Genomic DNA, 17905 nt, shown 5'->3' with positions numbered 1-17905 from the left:
TTGGTGTTCTTGTTTTTACATTTTGTCTTTTTTTTGGTTTCGTTTATGTTACTCCTCTGCTTTTGATCTGTTTTGCCTCAGGCTTGTTGCTCACCAACCCTGGAGCCAGTAGGGACTGTCCTTGGGTTTTTCCATTCAGTTCATACTACTTCAAGGCTTAAAATGTCAGTAAAAGGGGGATGACTTCTGTTATTACCAACAGTGGCTATATATATATATATATATATATATATATATATATATATATATATATATATATATATATATATATATATATATATGGCTGTGTAAAGATGCCCCAGAGACAATCCAGCACATAACAGCAGGGTGCAAGATGCTAGCAGGCAAGGCATACATGGAACGCCATAACCAAGTGGCCGGCATAGTGTACAGGAACATCTGTGCCGAGTATAACCTGGAAGTCCCGAGGTCAAAATGGGAGATGCCCCCAAGGGTGGTGGAGAATGACCGAGCTAAGATCCTGTGGGACTTCCAGATACAGACGGACAAAATGGTGGTGGCTAACCAACCGGACATAGTGGTGGTAGACAAACAGAAGAAGATGGCCGTAGTGATCGATGTAGCGGTTCCGAATGACAGCAATATCAGGAAGAAGGAACACAAGAAGCTGGAGAAATACCAAGGGCTCAGAGAAGAGCTCGAGAGGATGTGGAGGGTGAAGGTAACGGTGGTGACTCCCAAGCTAGGCGAGTGGCTCCAGCAGATCCCAGGAACAACATCGGAGCTCTCTGTCCAGAAGAGCGCAGTCCTGGGAACAGCTAAGATACTGCGCAGGACCCTCAAGCTCCCAGGCCTCTGGTAGAGGACCCGAGCTTGAAGGATAAACCGCCCGCAGGGGCGTGCTGGGTGTTTTATTTATATATATATATATATATATATATATATATATATATGAGCCACTGTTGGTAATAACAGAAGTCATCCCCCTTTTACTGACATTTTAAGCCTTGAAGTAGTATATATATATATATATATATATTAGTACCAATTTTCATGAACAAGGGTGATGTGCAGAGCTGTAGTAACTACAGAGGCCTAAAGCTGATGAGCCACACCATGAAGCTGTGGAAAGAGTTGTTGAAGCTAGGTTAAGATATATGGCTCCATACTGAGAGAGAGCGCTACAGATGTGATGTTTGTCTGGAGTGTTGACGGGAGTGTGGGAAGTATAGAGAAAGTCAAAAGCAGCTTCACTGTGTCTTTGTGTATCTACAGGGAGTGCAGAATTATTAGGCAAGTTGTATTTTTGAGGAATAATTTTATTATTGAACAACAACCATGTTCTCAATGAACCCAAAAAACTCATTAATATCAAAGCTGAATGTTTTTGGAAGTCGTTTTTAGTTTGTTTTTAGTTTTAGCTATTTTAGGGGGATATCTGTATGTGCAGGTGACTATTACTGTGCATAATTATTAGGCAACTTAACAAAAAACTAATATATACCCCTTTCAATTATTTATTTTTACCAGTGAAACCAATATAACATCTCCACATTCACAAATATACATTTCTGACATTCAAAAACAAAACAAAAACGCGACCAATATAGCCACCTTTCTTTGCAAGGACACTCAAAAGCCTGCCATCCATGGATTCTGTCAGTGTTTTGATCTGTTCACCATCAACATTACGTGCAGCAGCAACCACAGCCTCCCAGACACTGTTCAGAGAGGTGTACTGTTGTCCCTCCTTGTAAATCTCACATTTGATGATGGACCACAGGTTCTCAATGGGGTTCAGATCAGGTGAACAAGGTGGCCATGTCATTAGTTTTTCTTCTTTTATACCCTTTCTTGCCAGCCACGCTGTGGAGTACTTGGACGCGTGTGATGGAGCATTGTCCTGCATGAAAATCATGTTTTTCTTGAAGGATGCAGACTTCTTCCTGTACCACTGCTTGAAGAAGGTGTCTTCCAGAAACTGGCAGTAGGACTGGGAGTTGAGCTTGACTCCATCCTCAACCCGAAAAGGCCCCACAAGCTCATCTTTGATGATACCAGCCCAAACCAGTACTCCACCTCCACCTTGCTGGCGTCTGAGTCGGACTGGAGCTCTCTGCCCTTTACCAATCCAGCCACGGGCCCATCCATCTGGCCCATCAAGACTCACTCTCGTTTCATCAGTCCATAAAACCTTAGAAAAATCAGTCTTGAGATATTTCTTGGCCCAGTCTTGACGTTTCAGCTTGTGTGTCTTGTTCAGTGGTGGTCGTCTTTCAGCCTTTCTTGGCCATGTCTCTGAGTATTGCACACCTTGTGCTTTTGGGCACTCCAGTGATGTTGCAGCTCTGAAATATGGCCAAACTGGTGGCAAGTGGCATCTTGGCAGCTGCACGCTTGACTTTTCTCAGTTCATGGGCAGTTATTTTGCGCCTTGGTTTTCCCACACGCTTCTTGCGACCCTGTTGACTATTTTGAATGAAACGCTTGATTGTTCGATGATCACGCTTCAGAAGCTTTGCAATTTTGAGACTGCTGCATCCCTCTGCAAGATATCTCACTATTTTTGACTTTTCTGTGCCTGTCAAGTCCTTCTTTTGACCCATTTTGCCAAAGGAAAGGAAGTTGCCTAATAATTATGCACACCTGATATAGGGTGTTGATGTCATTAGACCACACCCCTTCTCATTACAGAGATGCACATCACCTAATATGGTTAATTGGTAGTAGGCTTTCGAGCCTATACAGCTTGGAGTAAGACAACATGCATGAAGAGGATGATGTGGACAAAATACTCATTTGCCTAATAATTCTGCACTCCCTGTAGAGAAAGCATATAATAAGTTGGTAAGATAGGAACTGTGGTACTACATGAGGAAGTCAGGAGTGGCAGAGGAGTATGTGAGGGTGGTTTGGGAGATCTATCAGGACAACAAGACCGTGACGATGTGTGTGGTAGAAGTGGCAAAAGGGTTCAAGATGGGGTGTGATTACATCAAGGATTGACTCTGAGCCCACTCTTGATTGCATGGTGATGTACAAGCTGACAGATGAGGTCAGGAGTCTCTGTGGACTGCAACATTTGCAGGCAACATTGTGATGTGTAATGAGAGTAAGGAGCACATGGAAGAACGTTTGAAGAGGTGGAGGTGGAGAGAGGACAGGAGGAATGAAAGTCAGTAGGAGCAAGCCAGACTATGTGTGTGTGAGTAAGAGGGAGACAGGTGGAAAAGTAAAAATGCAAGGAGGTAGATGCGTTTAAACAGGGTGAAAACTGGGTGGAGTAGGTGGAGATGAGTGTCAGGGGCAATTGGTGATGGGGAGATGGCAGCAAGGCTTAAAGGGAAGTTTGGTAGTGAGGCCTGTTATAATGTATGGTTTGGAGACAGAGGCACTGACAAAAAGGAGGTGGCAGAGTTAAGATGCTCAGAATTTTATTGGGAGTGACCAGGATGGGCCTTAAGTCCTTAAGGCGGGCAACTCATCGGGAGTGGTTTGCAGAAGCTTGGAACTTGGAAGTTAGAGGCAAGGCTGAAATGGTTTGGACTTGCACAGAGGAAGGATGGTGGATATATAAATCAAAGATAACGATGGAGCTGCCAGGCAAGAGTACAAGAGAGAAGTTTCATGGATGTAATGAAAGAGAACTCGCAGAGGGTTGGTGTGACAGAAGAGGATGCTGGGCATAGAGTAAGATGCAGACAGATGATTCGCTGTAGCAACCCCTACCGGAAGCACCAGATAGAAGAAAAGAGCAAGATCATATGTATAACCAGTTTAGTTTTTTTATGTCTGCCTCACTGAAGACAAAACGGTATGCAAATGATCTCTGTAGTCAGTGTGGGTATGTAGCCCCTCTCTCTTCTCAATATAACCACCAGTACTTAACAAACTAAAGGACAAGTTCAAGTTAAACTCTAGGCAGTCAAGTGTTAAGGCGAGGATTGGCTGAGAACATCCAGCAGCTGCTGTCTTGTGGTCATATCCTCACCCTTATCTCACTGTCACCATCTTCTTCCCCTTGTTTCATGTCCTTAGCATGGCCTGATGGAATGAACTTACTAAAGATTGACCCACTTTACAAAGTTGAATTATGCGATTGGGGGTCCATTCCCAATACCATTCTTACGCTAAGCCTAAGAAGCAACTGTGTAGCTCCTCCCAGCATCCACTGTGCAATTCAGCAAAGTTTCATCCATCTATACGCCATAGAGGTGGGAATCACCATACATCCCACGATACGATATTATCACAATACTTAACGCACGATACGATATTATTGCAATTTTTAAAATATTTTGCGATATTCAGATTCTGTACATAAAGGTAAACTTTATCAATATTCATTTTATCTAATATCAAAGTCTCACACTCAGTCTTTCTCTCATTTCAGTCAGTTTTATTGTTGACAAACTGAACGGTTTATATTACAGTCTAGTCCAACTTAACTGAATGCAACCATCTGGTACAATTATAGCTATTCTGAACTATGCAATTTATGAAAACTATGCAGCCCATTCAGCAACTGAAGAACTTGAAAGTAAATTAAAATAAAATATAATTTTACATTAAATAAAAAAGTTTTAAACTTAATTAAAATAAAACATGTCTTAAATTAAAATAAGTAAACTGTCATGTTTATTGCTGCCAAAAAACAAGTTAAACACATTTGGACAGTGAAGGAATGTCAGGATTCTTGCTCAGAAAAAGGATCAACATGCTCTGAAGTCAGAGTTCCAGTCCACAAAAACTTTTTTTGTAACAAAATCGATTTCTGCTGTCCCTGTATCGATACATTATTAGCAAACAAAATATCACGATACTACACAGTATCGATTTTTTCCCCCACCCCTAATACGCCATGCCAGTCTCTTATGTTTCTTGTAGCCAACCTCAGACTCAGCCTTCCTATTACAGCACAGCCTATAGCTGGAATAACTGTCCTACATTCGTGCCTCCACATGTCTTCAGTCTATATTTCTACCCTCAGTCTTTGTCTTATTTCAGCACTAAGGTTTTGTGTGGATATAGTTACTCTACGTGCGGTGAATAGCTAAGGGGAGTAGAGAGGCCCGTGTTGTGTCATAAGATACTCCGTGTGCTTCATTCCTTCATGGCCTGCTGACCCATGTGCAACAGCTGTTGCACATGGGTCAGCGTATTGATGGCCACATGTTGCGTCAGCCCTTCTCATGAGGCCTGAACGTGTTATTCAGAGCTGTTTTGAATCATTTGCACTGAAAGATAATGGAGTTTTACTCAGCTGTGTTGATGATGATAAAGGTACTGTTAGTGTTTGGTCTCTTAGTCTGTTGGCATACTGAGATATCTGAGCAACCTTTGGATAGAGTGCTATAAAGTTTTACATAGATGTCCACAGTGAAAGTTTAAATCCTTAGACCCCTCGCTCTCTGGCAGTCCCCGGACATTTCAGCGTCAACTCATTAACTGAGATATCTACTCAGAAGCCTTTACTTTTCTTTAGATTGCCATTTTACATTTTGTGCAGACCCTAAAAACCAAAATGACCAGAAAAAGTTGGTTAGTATTATCAAGTCAAAAAAATTCTGTTAACAATGTCTGCTAACTGCTATCCAAAAATGATAAACATAATAAGCATTATATGTCGTGATGTCGTGGCCATATTGGCAAGCTCATGTGAGCTTTATGTACAAATACAAATGTAAAAATCGGGGTGACTTTTTAATCTCTGTCGGCCAGCCCGTGTTTGTATTTGACCTCTTTGACCTCTGTTTGTTTCCCTTCCCTTGCACCCTTGTCCTTGGTCTCCAGTTTGATGAGTGAGAGTGCCGCCAGCCTCCTCCCATCACCACAATGGTCGACATGGAGACCCATTACCATCCCCCCTCTCCCCTGGAGGACTCGGTGCTGGGCAGTCCCCTGTGTGCTGATGACGCTTTCATGGGTAGCATGGAGCAGCTCCAGGACATCTCCCAATCCATCAGCGACGACGCTCTTAGCTCATTTGGTGTCCCAAAATACCAATCCTCCAGCAACGGCTCTGATGGGTCCACCGTCCTCGGTAAAATTAAGTGTGATTTCTTTTTGTTTACAAAGTTACAGTCAGACCATGAATGGTTTGCTTTCTCGCTCTGGTTTCACAATGTCCCAGCACCTCAGTGTAATCTCCTTGCCATTCTTGTTGTTGTCAAACCAGGAGTCCTTCAGTTTAGCCCCGTAATCCCTATTTTGCTCCAAATTGAGGTTTAGATAAGAAACTCACTTTGGCCTTTTTAACTTTTTTCTCTTAAAAGGCTGTACTACATTATCTGTTATCTTAACAAACTTTTTCTCAGTCTCCTCTGTCCAGACTAAAACACTTCCTAATGATTTGAGAAATTGCCCTTTTAGCGATTGGTGTGATATCTGAGTCTCCTGAGAGATTTCCTTTCTTTCCTTCAGTATTTCCACCGTTTTTCCATTTTTCTCCTCTGGCCTTATTCACCTATCATCCTTGTGACTCTCTAGTTTTACCTCTTTTTTTCCTTCTCCTTCCAGCCTTTCTCTTTGCCCCATATCCAACAAGGAATTTACACATTCCTAAACCACCATGCAAAACCTATCAGGAAACATCCAATTTTCTTCTGTGTTTCCTCCTGAATAGACTGGGTCTGGTAAATTTACATGCTTAAAAAAAAAGAAGAAATGCAACAAGTGAAGGAGCTGTGAAGAGTACATGTAAGACAGGGAAGAAGGGGGGGTGGAAGAGCACTGAGCATCGGAGAAACATTTGATGACATCACGGAAAAGGCAGTGTGAGGGTGCATGCAATTTATGGGTGTTTAGGAGCACAAACACGGTGAGAGACAGGAGCAGAAACTCATATGCTTTCACTCTCTGCTCTCAGTCAAAACATGTGCACTTGCCCCAAGCTGGAACACAGCTCACTGCCAAATGCTGCTTATCCCTGTGCTGGCATCTATCGCCAAAACTCATGTGGCTTGACTTAGTGCCACTGTTTTGTACCATTTCATCTGCGCTATTTGTGTACCAAGCAAGTTCTACCAACCACGTTCCCTTTGCAGTGTGGAAATGGAAAGCTGTTGGCAACACGCAGCAAACCCCATGACCTGTCATCCATGACGAGGATCTGTAATAGTACTACATAATGATCCTATGTTTGTGACAGGCAGTACATCACAGCGTGTTAATATCTGTAAGTAAATGCTGTGATGGAACGGGCTGTCCTAATTGGGTCATAGAGGTGCAACTGTGCTTCAGATTCACCGGCTCTTTGGCAGAGAGAGGTGAATGTGCAGATGTCAATGATCATATGTAGTTCAAATTTCTCAAGCTTTCAACTTTAGACATAGGATGAGGCGGCTCTGTGAAATGTACATTTTTTTGGGTCAAAATTTTGTGCAGTGCTTTTATCGAGAGATCGAGGGATTTTCAACATAGCATTTCTAAATATACTAGTTTTCTTTAGAAATAATTATTTCTATCTGCACACAATAAAAGAGGAGAAAAAGAATTGTCTCACAAAGCAGGAGATGGATATAGAAAGTTATCACAGCATTTCCAGGTGAACAAGAATTGGAGTGAGAAGTATCATCAAGAAATTCAAAGAGCCACAAAGTACAGGACAAGCCTGGCAGAGGTAGGAAGTGAAAGATTTCAAAGACTCTGAAAGAAAACTAGTGAGAAATGTGTTTGAAGACCCCAGAACAACTGCCAAGACACTAGCAAGAGACGTAGCTAAGTCAGGATCTGTAGTCTCAAAGAAGACAGTCACCAGAATCCTGCACAGGAATGGACTGAGAGCTTGCAGACCAAGAAGAAGAGACACCCTAAAGCCAGACTGAAGTATGCGGGCAAACTGGAAGCGCTACCTTTGGTCAGATGAGATGAAACTAGGGTTTTGTTTGTGTGTAAAATAATGCAAGGATCCAAAAACTAGGATTTTTGGAAAAGCATTTTCTTTTCATTTTGTGACCTTCAGACACTCGGCCACTTTGTCTTTGGTTCTCAGTGATTCCGTCTTCTGTACAAGTTTGTGAATATTCATTTCATTTTAGTTTTTTGTGCCATTCCTTACTTCAGTTAAAATTATAATAGCATTTGTCGACAAATAGTAAAAAACCCAGATCTTTTTAGTTACCATTAAATATTAGTGTCATTTAGAGCAATATATTATTATATATCAGGAGAAAATGTAATCATGTGCATGCTTGTTTTATTAGATGCGCTTACGCCAGCATCCAGCCCATCATCGGTTGTTTACGGCGTGGTGGCTGGCCAGGAGGAATTGTCATCTTCATCCACATCACTGAACCTGGAGTGCCGAGTGTGTTCTGACCGCGCCTCGGGCTACCACTACGGAGTCCATGCCTGCGAGGGCTGCAAGGTGAGATAAAGATTTTTGTAAAATAAAGAAGAAGTGCTCTGAGAGCGCACACGGCAAGGCAGCTCACTCTCTGGACAGTATTTACTTTTAAGAGAATTGTGTTGTATTTTTTTATACATTCATTTTGTTTTCTTCGGTCTTTTTTAAATGCACTTAAAGACGTTTATAGTGCTGTAAAAACAAATGTAAAGTGCAGGCTTTTGTTATTTTCCTTTTTGAATTTAATATGCTTGACATACTCAGATTTTGAGTGTACAGTATTCCCACGCCACACCGCGGTTCACGTTTTGCGGACTCTCTACAATCCCGGATTTATCTATAAATTTATATCACGGGAATTTTGTTAAATCGCGGGTTTCTGCAGCCTATAGGTATACTGTGCCGCTGCACATACAAATGTTTTTAAAATACGTATGGATGTATCTCAAAAGTGTTTAGGAGGGTCGAAAAGTTTTATAAGAGTGTGCGGAGGGTTTTTATGGTTTTAAATATATAAAAATAATAAAATAAACATGGTTTTTACATTCTAGAACGTAACCCCTCGGATAATTGCGGGAGTACTGTAATTAGTTTTTTCATATGTGCCTACACTACATGTGTAGCATTCATGCAATTGTTGTATAAAATTCCTTTAAATGTTTAATAAATAATGCAATGCTAACAAAGTCAAAACTCCCTTGGCGAATGTAGCTATTGTCGAAAAAGTGGTTCTGTCATTATGCTCGATAGACTTCATAGGTCCTTTTGCCAGATGAGCGCACTCATCTTTTCACCCTATGCCCTGCTTAATCTTTACCACCAATATCCATCCAATCTCCTTCCCCATACGGCACCCTCAGTGAGGCACAGAAAGCCAGCTTAACCCACTTTAACCAGTTTCAATAGAGTAAATTATTTCTTATTTTTAGGTATAACACTAAAAAAAGAAGGAAAAGCCAGACTGAATCCAGGTGCAGTGTGTGTCTTGTGACTAATGATGGCTTATAACAACATCGTAAATGTCACATTTGGCCTTTACACATGGTTGCTTATTAGTCATTCATTTAATTGTTTACCAGTTGTTGAAGAGGAAACCAAGGCCGTCTTAAGATAAACTAAGGGTCAAAGACGGTGTGACTTGAGATGTTTTTCAGCTACTGCTGGCTGTCACTTACTTCAGGTAAACGATCTGGAAGACATGGCGATTAAATCGGGGGACGTCTGTACTTCTGCGCTCTGTAAATACACTTAACTTAGATGTGTCAGCCAGTGATAGAAGTGATAGAAAAACTCAGATAAAATGGAATAATCATGTTGCGTGACTGTAGATCAGTGCTTTGATACAGATGTATCTGTAGTAGATGCTACCTGAGGTCAGTCCACAGGTCAGCCAGAGTTGCTTTACAGCAAGTCTTAAGGCTGTAAAACAATAAATCAAAGGAATTTCTCCGAAGTCAAGGTAAATTTGTTCAGCCTATACCTTTAGGAAAAAGTCATGTCTGGGGGCCTCTGGATGTCTGGAGTTTTGATCTCCTCCATACCCGCTTCACACCCTGGAGGACGGGGCTGTGGCCCCCCCACACTCCCTAGCAGATCATTACATGGAGAAACCTTTGGAATGCAAGCATGCTGATCCACACAGGTATGCACACATGGGTATTCACAGACGCGGACTAAAGCTTTCTTGGCTGCTGCCTCAAAGCACACTGTGCGCTGTCTATCTTGCGTGCTGCACAATATCGTTTATTATTTAGTAAATATTGATATCTATGACTAGCTAGTTTATTGTGATGGTGCTTTGTTTTCTCTATTATTATGTTGCTCTTTGTTGTTTGCTGTCTCCTCTGTTTGTTTTTTTTTGTTTGTTTTTTTTTTTTTTCTCCATACAGGTGACCCAGGAGTTCTTTTTTTTTTTCTCTCTCTCTTCCCCCCCCTTCTCACCGTCTCTTCTCCTCTTTGGTTTTCTTTCTTTCTCTCCCCCTCTCTCTCTCATTCATTCCCCCTGTCCTATTTATTTAAAAAAAAAAAAAAAAAAAAAAAAAAAATGACAAAGGATGAACTGAAGCTCTGCCATCACGTAATGTCGCATACTGCTGTTTCTGATGTCATTTAAAAGAAAAAAAAAAAAAAAAAAAAAAAAAGGAAAAAGTCATGTCAGTGCATATCTATAAGAGGTGGCCTGAAAGTACTAAAGGTTAATGTTAAACCCCAAACTTTGAACATGAGTTGAATGGGAGAAGTCAACATTTCTTGATCATAACCAGAAAATCTGGAAATTGTGCCTTTAATTATAAATTTAAACAGCGTTATCCTGACGTTCTCTTAAAGCACTCAATAACTGAGAAATGATTATGTAGAGCAGGAGTTCTCACATTGCTGATGACAGCTGTGAGAAGAAAGTGAGTCCTTCTGTCACCTTGTATAATGAGCTGAGTGAGTGACTGATGACAGTGAAAGGGTTACTGGGATGTGGGAAGAAACTGTAGGAAGTATTCGAGAAATTTAATGAAATTCTGAAATATGGATGACTAAATATGCCACAATCAAAGTTACAGTTGAGGAAAAACAGCAGTAGTTTAGCCAAAATTAGAAAAAAATATGAATGAATGAAAATCAGATTTTTACTTTGTTTAACGTTGATAAAGGTTTTTCTGTTACAAGCTACTGATGATTGCACAGCCAAACCATGGAATCGAAGTCTTTATTTCAAAGATATAAGAAAGAAATGTTAATTTACAAAAGAAATAAATGAACATGAAATAAAAGAAAGCTATCATATTCACGTTTCACATCAAACTTTTAAATGTCTCTCTGCTGCAACACAGCTGAGTGAAAATGACTCATTAACAAGACTCTGTAGGACTTGACTGCATGCTAAATAAATTTAAGTGTTTGGAAAATTGTATTTCTAAAAATACTATTATTGTACCATGTTCATTCACTAATGAGCTGCTGTAACATGAATCAAATGACTGAATTGTCACTTCAGCATGTAGTCAAGTTTTTCTAATGACCTACTAATTTTATTAAGGTGTTCTGCAGCAGGGACACATAGAAAAGTTTCAGGACGCTGGCCCTCGAGGACTGGAGTCTGACACCCGTGCTTTAGGTCATTATATGCCAGGGGTGGGTAACTCCAGGCCTTGAAGGCCAGTGCCTTGCAGGTTTTAGATCTCACCCTGGGTCAGCACACCTGAATGAAGTGATTAGTTCATTACCAGGCTTCTGAAGAACTTCAAGACATGTTGAGGGGGTAATTCAACCGTTTGAATCAGCTGTGTTGGATCAAGGACGCATCTAAAACCTGCAGGACACCAGCCCTTTAGGCCTGGAGTTCCCCCACCCCTGTTATATGTGTATAAGTTTTCATTATACAATCAAATCTATACATATATGTGCTAAATAAATATACTTATCGAATACACAGGCTTTTTTAGATTAATATATATATTAGTGCTGCCAGCGTTAATCTCATTAAAATGACGTTAAACGCCATAACCGCATTAACGTGGCAAATCTCTGTTAGCGAGTTACTGCGGATCGCCCCGTGCGTGGGGCTTCACGGCGTCAACGTGTTAAAATATCTTTATATATATATCTGTATACACTGATCAATAGTTATTTAAATACACATAGTATTTAAAAGTATTGCTTTTTATATACACAAATATCCATATTTAATGTAAAGCATGACCATTAAGCACCCTGCCTCATCCATATACTGATTTAGAAGTGCTTTTTTTTTTTTAAATATAATTTTTTTTATTTGTGTAAAAATAAATAAATTAAAAAAATAAGGAGGGAACAACCATGGAAACCACCTGTTTTTGTTTAGTTCTTCTCTGATGTTTGGTCAGCGATCAGTAAGAGAAACATGACCCTCACCAGTCAGGACATGGCCAAAGCCAGCATGCAGCCCACTTGAGCGAATCTGAATTTCTTTTCCATCACCGTGTTATTGTATACCTGTTTGTGTTCCAGTGTCAGGCTCAGGGTTAGTAGGTGAAAGTCAGCCGGTGTTGCGAGCTCACATGACTGTCACACGTCTGTGTATTCTTGCTCCGTACATACTCTAGCAAACTGATTGACTGAGTTTTGGATGAAATCTTTGAAGCTTGCTGTTAGCAAGTAAAGGATAAATATGTTATGAAGCACCTCCCCAGGACATTTTCCTACCCTTCGATGAACTATAAGTGCTGTTTGGTCCATCTGTTCCTTACCAAAGTTAAATATTGCTTTGTGTTAAGGTTGTGTAAACAGAAGGAAACTGGTGGTATTGCTTTGTGAACAAAGAGCTGCTTTTCCCATGATTATCGTCTTAATACAGTGGGGAGACGATAATTTTATTTCTGAAACTGGCTGCTGAACGGCTAACTTTATTAAAAGTAAAATGTAAACTTTACTCTGTTTTATTTAAATTTTTATGAACTTTCTCAAAGAATACTTCACTTTGTGTCTGAGCAGTCTGGTCAAATGAAAACACGTTTGCTTCATGTGAGCACTAATTACATTTCTTATTTTCTTTTTTTTAACCCCTCCCCTCAACCCCCCAGGGTTTTTTTCGCCGGACCATCCGTCTGAAGCTGGAGTATGACAAGTGTGAACGTCGCTGCAAAATCCAAAAAAAGAACCGCAACAAGTGCCAATACTGCCGCTTCCAGAAGTGCCTGTCAGTGGGAATGTCCCACAATGGTGAGTCCTGGGCAGTGCTTCGAGCTCAGAAGCACACATCCACACGTCCATCTTGCTTGTTACTTGTAAACACAGACTACTTAACAGAGTAGCACAGTTGTGCTGCTGCCAGGGAAGATTGAACAGGCACGTACCCACATAATTAGCACAAATAAGCCATCAGACAGTTGGGTGTTCAGATGCATGTTAAGGCAGGTCCCTAACTGACACCTAATTCAGGCGAATATAGATTTATATGTCGTCTTCATTTAACCTTTGGACAATTTCCACTCTTTTTATTCAGAAATAGACCAGAAACAAACCTGCAGATGGAAGGCACGCCCGTTCTCTGTCTTGGCAGTGCTAGTATCACATTGCATTATAATTACATTGGCTGAAACTGCTTGACCCATTTGGTGCAGATGTGCAAACAGGAAGGGAAAATCACATGACCTTGTGCGTCCCTCCACCCGATTTTTTTTATTTTTTATTTCCAGCTTGCAAATACCTGGCGCTCACTAATAGTCCGATTTTGTGCAAATTTAGCACATGGAGAACATCAGGAGAGCAAATTATTAAGAGTTTAAGTGGTTCTCACTATTGCTAATTTATCACCGTTACTAGTTCGTTGAACTTCCGCATAGTTCTATTCACTTGGACACTGAAAATAAATCTTGTGTTTTGCAGCAATAACCTCTATTTCTGTCTGTGTGTGAGGGGAGATATGCATGTTGGAACACAAGGATTTCACAATTGGAAAAGCTTAAAAGATTCCCTCCTTGGTGTGGGCTGTCTTTCTTTTAAATACAAAAATATTGTGTGAAATGATATTTACACTCAAAATATAGCACGTCATGTTGACCCTGGGCTAAGGTCATTGTGCTGATCGAAAACATGAGTGTATGTGTTTGTATGAGTGGACTTCTGCTAAAGGTATCAATGCAGCCAGTCCGTGCACACAGTGTGTAACAGCTTTGATTTCTCTCTGGAGAGATTGACCGAATATAGCCTTCTCTGTTGAGATATAGTTTAGGTTACCCCTCCTCTTATGGTTTATGTTATTGACTTCATTGAGCAAAATGTAAGCGAGTACAGGAACTTGAGGGTATGTGAGACCGTCGCAACCTTACAACCTGATCTTTGGAGGTGTGGTGACACCAGAGGACCACAGCACGGCTATTTTTGTATGTCTCTTTGTATCGATTTAGAGTCATTTACAGTAGCCACAAGTATTGCATTTTATTTTATTTTTTTAAATTTCAAATGTAAACTGATCAGACATTCAAAGTTAAAGCGTCAACAGAAAGGTGAAGAAGTTTAGAATAAAAATGGTTACATTTACATTTCAGTCTCAGCATGTAGTTTATGTAAAAGTCTTTATTTCCAAAACGTACCGTATTTCCCGGACTACAAAGCGCACCTGAATATTAGCCGCACAAGCTAAAATCGGGGGAAAATCCTGTTTTGTACATACATTAGCCGCACCTGACTAAAAGCCGCAGGTGTTTCAATGTTGACTTATCATATGTAAGAGAATATGCACAAAGGGAATTGTCAGGAAAGAGATGGCTGTTTGGAGACACACCCCTTTTATTAATATTTTTGAAAAACAAGTTATGGGTACATATTTGCACATGTAGTACATAACAGTAACCTATAGCACACCAGAAAAATAGATTCGGACTACCTTTTAGGCTCCGGTGCAGTGACACGGCTTTAACAAGAAGAAAAGTCAGTCATTCACCATCTTTCTCTTCTTCCTGCGCTCTAAAACCACCAAAGTCCTCTCCTCCAATGTCGGAAACGAACAGGCTCAGGATGGCTTCGTCATCCACTCTCCGCTTCTCTCCTTCGTTGTCACTTTCAAAACCAAACAAATCCTCGTTGTCAGTGTCAGAGTCGAACACCCTCAGAAGGGCCGTGGCGGTGTCCTCCTCTCCATCATGCAGCAGTCCAGCCCTTCAAAATCCGTTGGTGATCGTGGATGTTTTCACACTTTTCCACGCTGTCAGAATCCACCGGTGGAGTTGGGCATAACTTGCTTTTTGCAAGTTTATCGCCGCTCATCATCCACGACTCCCGCTGAACGCGTAGCGCTACTTTGAAGTTTGTTTTTCGCGCTACTTCGTACGGCACTACGTTGCCTGGCGGACGGACATGTGACCAACATACCACTCTTGAACCCCGATCCTTCCGCCAGGCAACGTAGTGCCGTACAACAGCGGAACAAACAAAACAAATCGTCTTACGATATCACAAAAATCATGGAAAATCCATAGAAAAGCCGCACCTGACTAAAAGCCGCAGGGTTCAAAGCTTGTGCAAAAAGTAGCGGCTTATAGCCCGACAATTACGGTAATCGAAAAAAGGACTGGTACACCGATCAGGCAGTGATCAGACTCATCTGTTAGTGGGTGGGATATATCAGGGAGCAAATGAACATTTTGACCTTGTAGTTGACATGTTAAAATCAGGAAAAATGGGCAAGTGTGAGAATTTGAGCAAGTTTGACAAGAGCCGAATTGTGATGGCTAGACGGCTGGGTCAGAGCATCTCCAAAACTGCACCTCTTTTAGGGTGTTTCCAGTCTGCAGCGGTCAGTATCTGTCAAAGTTGATCCATGGAAAGAACAGTGGTGAACCAGTGACAGGATGATTGACGCACATGAGGAGTGAAGGATCGCCAGTGTGGTCCGGTCTAACAGACAAGCTATTGTAGCTCAAATTGGTGAAAAATATTTAATGCTGATTCTGATAGAAAGGTGTCAGAATACACAAATGAGTCAGGGATGGGCAGTCAGATTTTTTTTGTCTTTTGGGTCCTGCCATCCATGTGGATGTTACTTCACGCATACCGCCTACTTAAGCAATACTGCAGACCACGTGACCCTTTCATGGAGGCGGAATTCCCTGATGGCCTCTTTCAGCAGGATAATGCACCCTGCCACAAAGCAAAAATGGTTCAGGAATGGTTTGAGCACAAGTTTGAGGTGTTTGATCCATGGAGGCCTCACCTCTCAGCTTTGAGGACTTAAAGGATATGGTGCAAACATCTTGGTGCCAGATATCACACCACACCTTCAGGAGTCTTTCCCTGAGGAGCCGGGCTGTTTTTAGCAGCCAAAGAGGACCAAGACAATATCTAGGCAGGTGGTCATAATGTTATCCTTCATCATGGTATATAGTGCTTTTCTACTCTAAATGAACACTCAAAGTACTTTTTTAATACAAGCTTCATTCACCCAAAAATACACACATCGCACTTTTCTTTACCCAAACACTTTGTTTCTAAGCATTGCAACAGCACAAAAACTCTTTATTAGCAAAAGGGACTGAAAGTTTTCTCAAATCCAGCAACTTATTTCCTCACGCATTTCATTTGCTGACAAGACGCAGACGGCTCAGCAGACTGACGGACTGACCCCTGCCCACCTTCAGCTCCCTTCCACGCTTATCCCCTCATACTGTTGCTTAGGAATTAGACTTACACGAAGCTTAGCATCAATCACTTCCTCACATCTTAATTGGACTTGGCTCCTGGCCAGGCGCCCACCGTGGAGCTTTACTAGCTTCAGATGATCCATCCACATTCTGAGCAGTAATCTAACGGGCCCTCGTGCTGCCTGCCAGCTCAAGGTCTCATCCTTTCGCAGTCCTCTTCAGTATGCTCGGATTCATTTTGTAAGCAACCATCAATAAATGTCTGATGTTTTTTTTAATGCTTTTACGGGCTCATAAAAAACAGGCAGTTAGTACAGCTGGTCTCCTCACACAGACGTGCAGATTTGTGTGTGAGTAAGACAGCTTGTGCACATTTAAACTAGTGAAGAGGGGTTGGAAATAGTTCACCTCTAATCTCATTAGTCAAATGGGATCAGACAGTCTGAGCGATGCCAGCATCCTCTCATAGAGAAATAGCGCTTATTAACACATGTTGTTGAAGAACGTTTCAAGCAAATGTTGCCCACTTTGTAATTTGTGCTAACTTATGTCATTACTGTAATGCATAAAAAGTCCATTTGCCTTTCAATGGGCGACCGTTGCTCAGGGGGTTGGGAATCGCATCTGTAACCGGAAGGTCGCCGGTTCGATCCCTGGGCTCTCTGTCCTGGTCGTTGTGTCCTTGGGCAAGACACTTTACCCTACTTGCCTACTGGTGTTGGCCAGAGGGGCCGATGGCGCGATATGGCAGCCTCGCTTCTGTCAGTCTGCCCCAGGGCAGCTGTGGCTACAACTGTAGCTGCTTCCACCAGTGTGTGAATGTGAGAGTGAATGAATAGTGGCATTGTAAAGCGCTTTGGGTGCCTTGAAAAGCGCTATATAAATCCAATTATTATTATTATAATGGCAAGCAGACATGTTTACTGTCTCTTTTTTTTTCTTCTTATCCTTGCACAATGTTTCATATAGCACAGGATATTTCTGATGCACTGAAAATTGTTACATATTTGACTGAACCTTCTATGGTAAAGTGTTTTTCCTGACCTTTTAAACTGTTTTTGTTGCTGTAGATTTATTGTACGTGTTCAGGCATAGCGAGATGTTTTGGCAAAAGCCAGGGGAACTAAATTGACTTCATGAAACAAGTCTCTTGTTTCTTCGATGTTTGTACTTTCATCCGGCTATAAGCCACTGAATTTAAGCTGGCACTGAGATGGGCAGATACAAGTTAAATTACATCTTTGATTGAGCTCAGCATTGGACGTTTATGGTGTTATCGTGGAATGTGTTCTGTTGTGTTCAGCTATAAATGCCGTTTTAACTTGTCCATTCCATCTGTGTATTCTCTTCCACTAAATTCATCCTGTGCTTGTATGTTATTCAAGAGTTCCTTCTTTAGAATACAATATAAGGCTGTCTGCACATCCTCTGTGGTGTTTGGCAACAGATATGCTTTCTGCAGTACTACCATATTAAAGTATTAGCT

The 17905-nt window shown here is 41.3% G+C and overlaps 1 protein-coding gene across 7 annotated transcripts in view; it reads left to right on the top strand.

Moving 5' to 3' along the window:
* pparab (peroxisome proliferator-activated receptor alpha b) overlaps positions 1–17905 on the top strand; it is a 74947-nt gene that overhangs the window by 51299 nt on the left and 5743 nt on the right. For all 7 annotated transcript variants that reach the window (XM_085462387.1, XM_085462388.1, XM_085462385.1 and 4 more), the window contains 3 exons: positions 5755–6004; positions 8166–8329; positions 12862–13000. In XM_085462387.1, coding sequence (XP_085318513.1) covers positions 5797–6004; positions 8166–8329; positions 12862–13000 — 511 coding nt within the window. In that variant the 5' untranslated portion in view covers positions 5755–5796. The remainder of the gene's footprint in view (positions 1–5754; positions 6005–8165; positions 8330–12861; positions 13001–17905) is intronic.

This window comes from Copadichromis virginalis, linkage group LG7, assembly GCF_057382275.1.
Source record: "Copadichromis virginalis isolate Kocher_CV1m ecotype Utaka linkage group LG7, C_Virginalis_male_GT1.1, whole genome shotgun sequence".
Classification (NCBI taxonomy): domain Eukaryota; kingdom Metazoa; phylum Chordata; class Actinopteri; order Cichliformes; family Cichlidae; genus Copadichromis; species Copadichromis virginalis.
The sequence above is the reverse complement of the archived record's forward strand: the minus strand, read 5'-3'. Positions and strand labels throughout refer to the sequence as shown.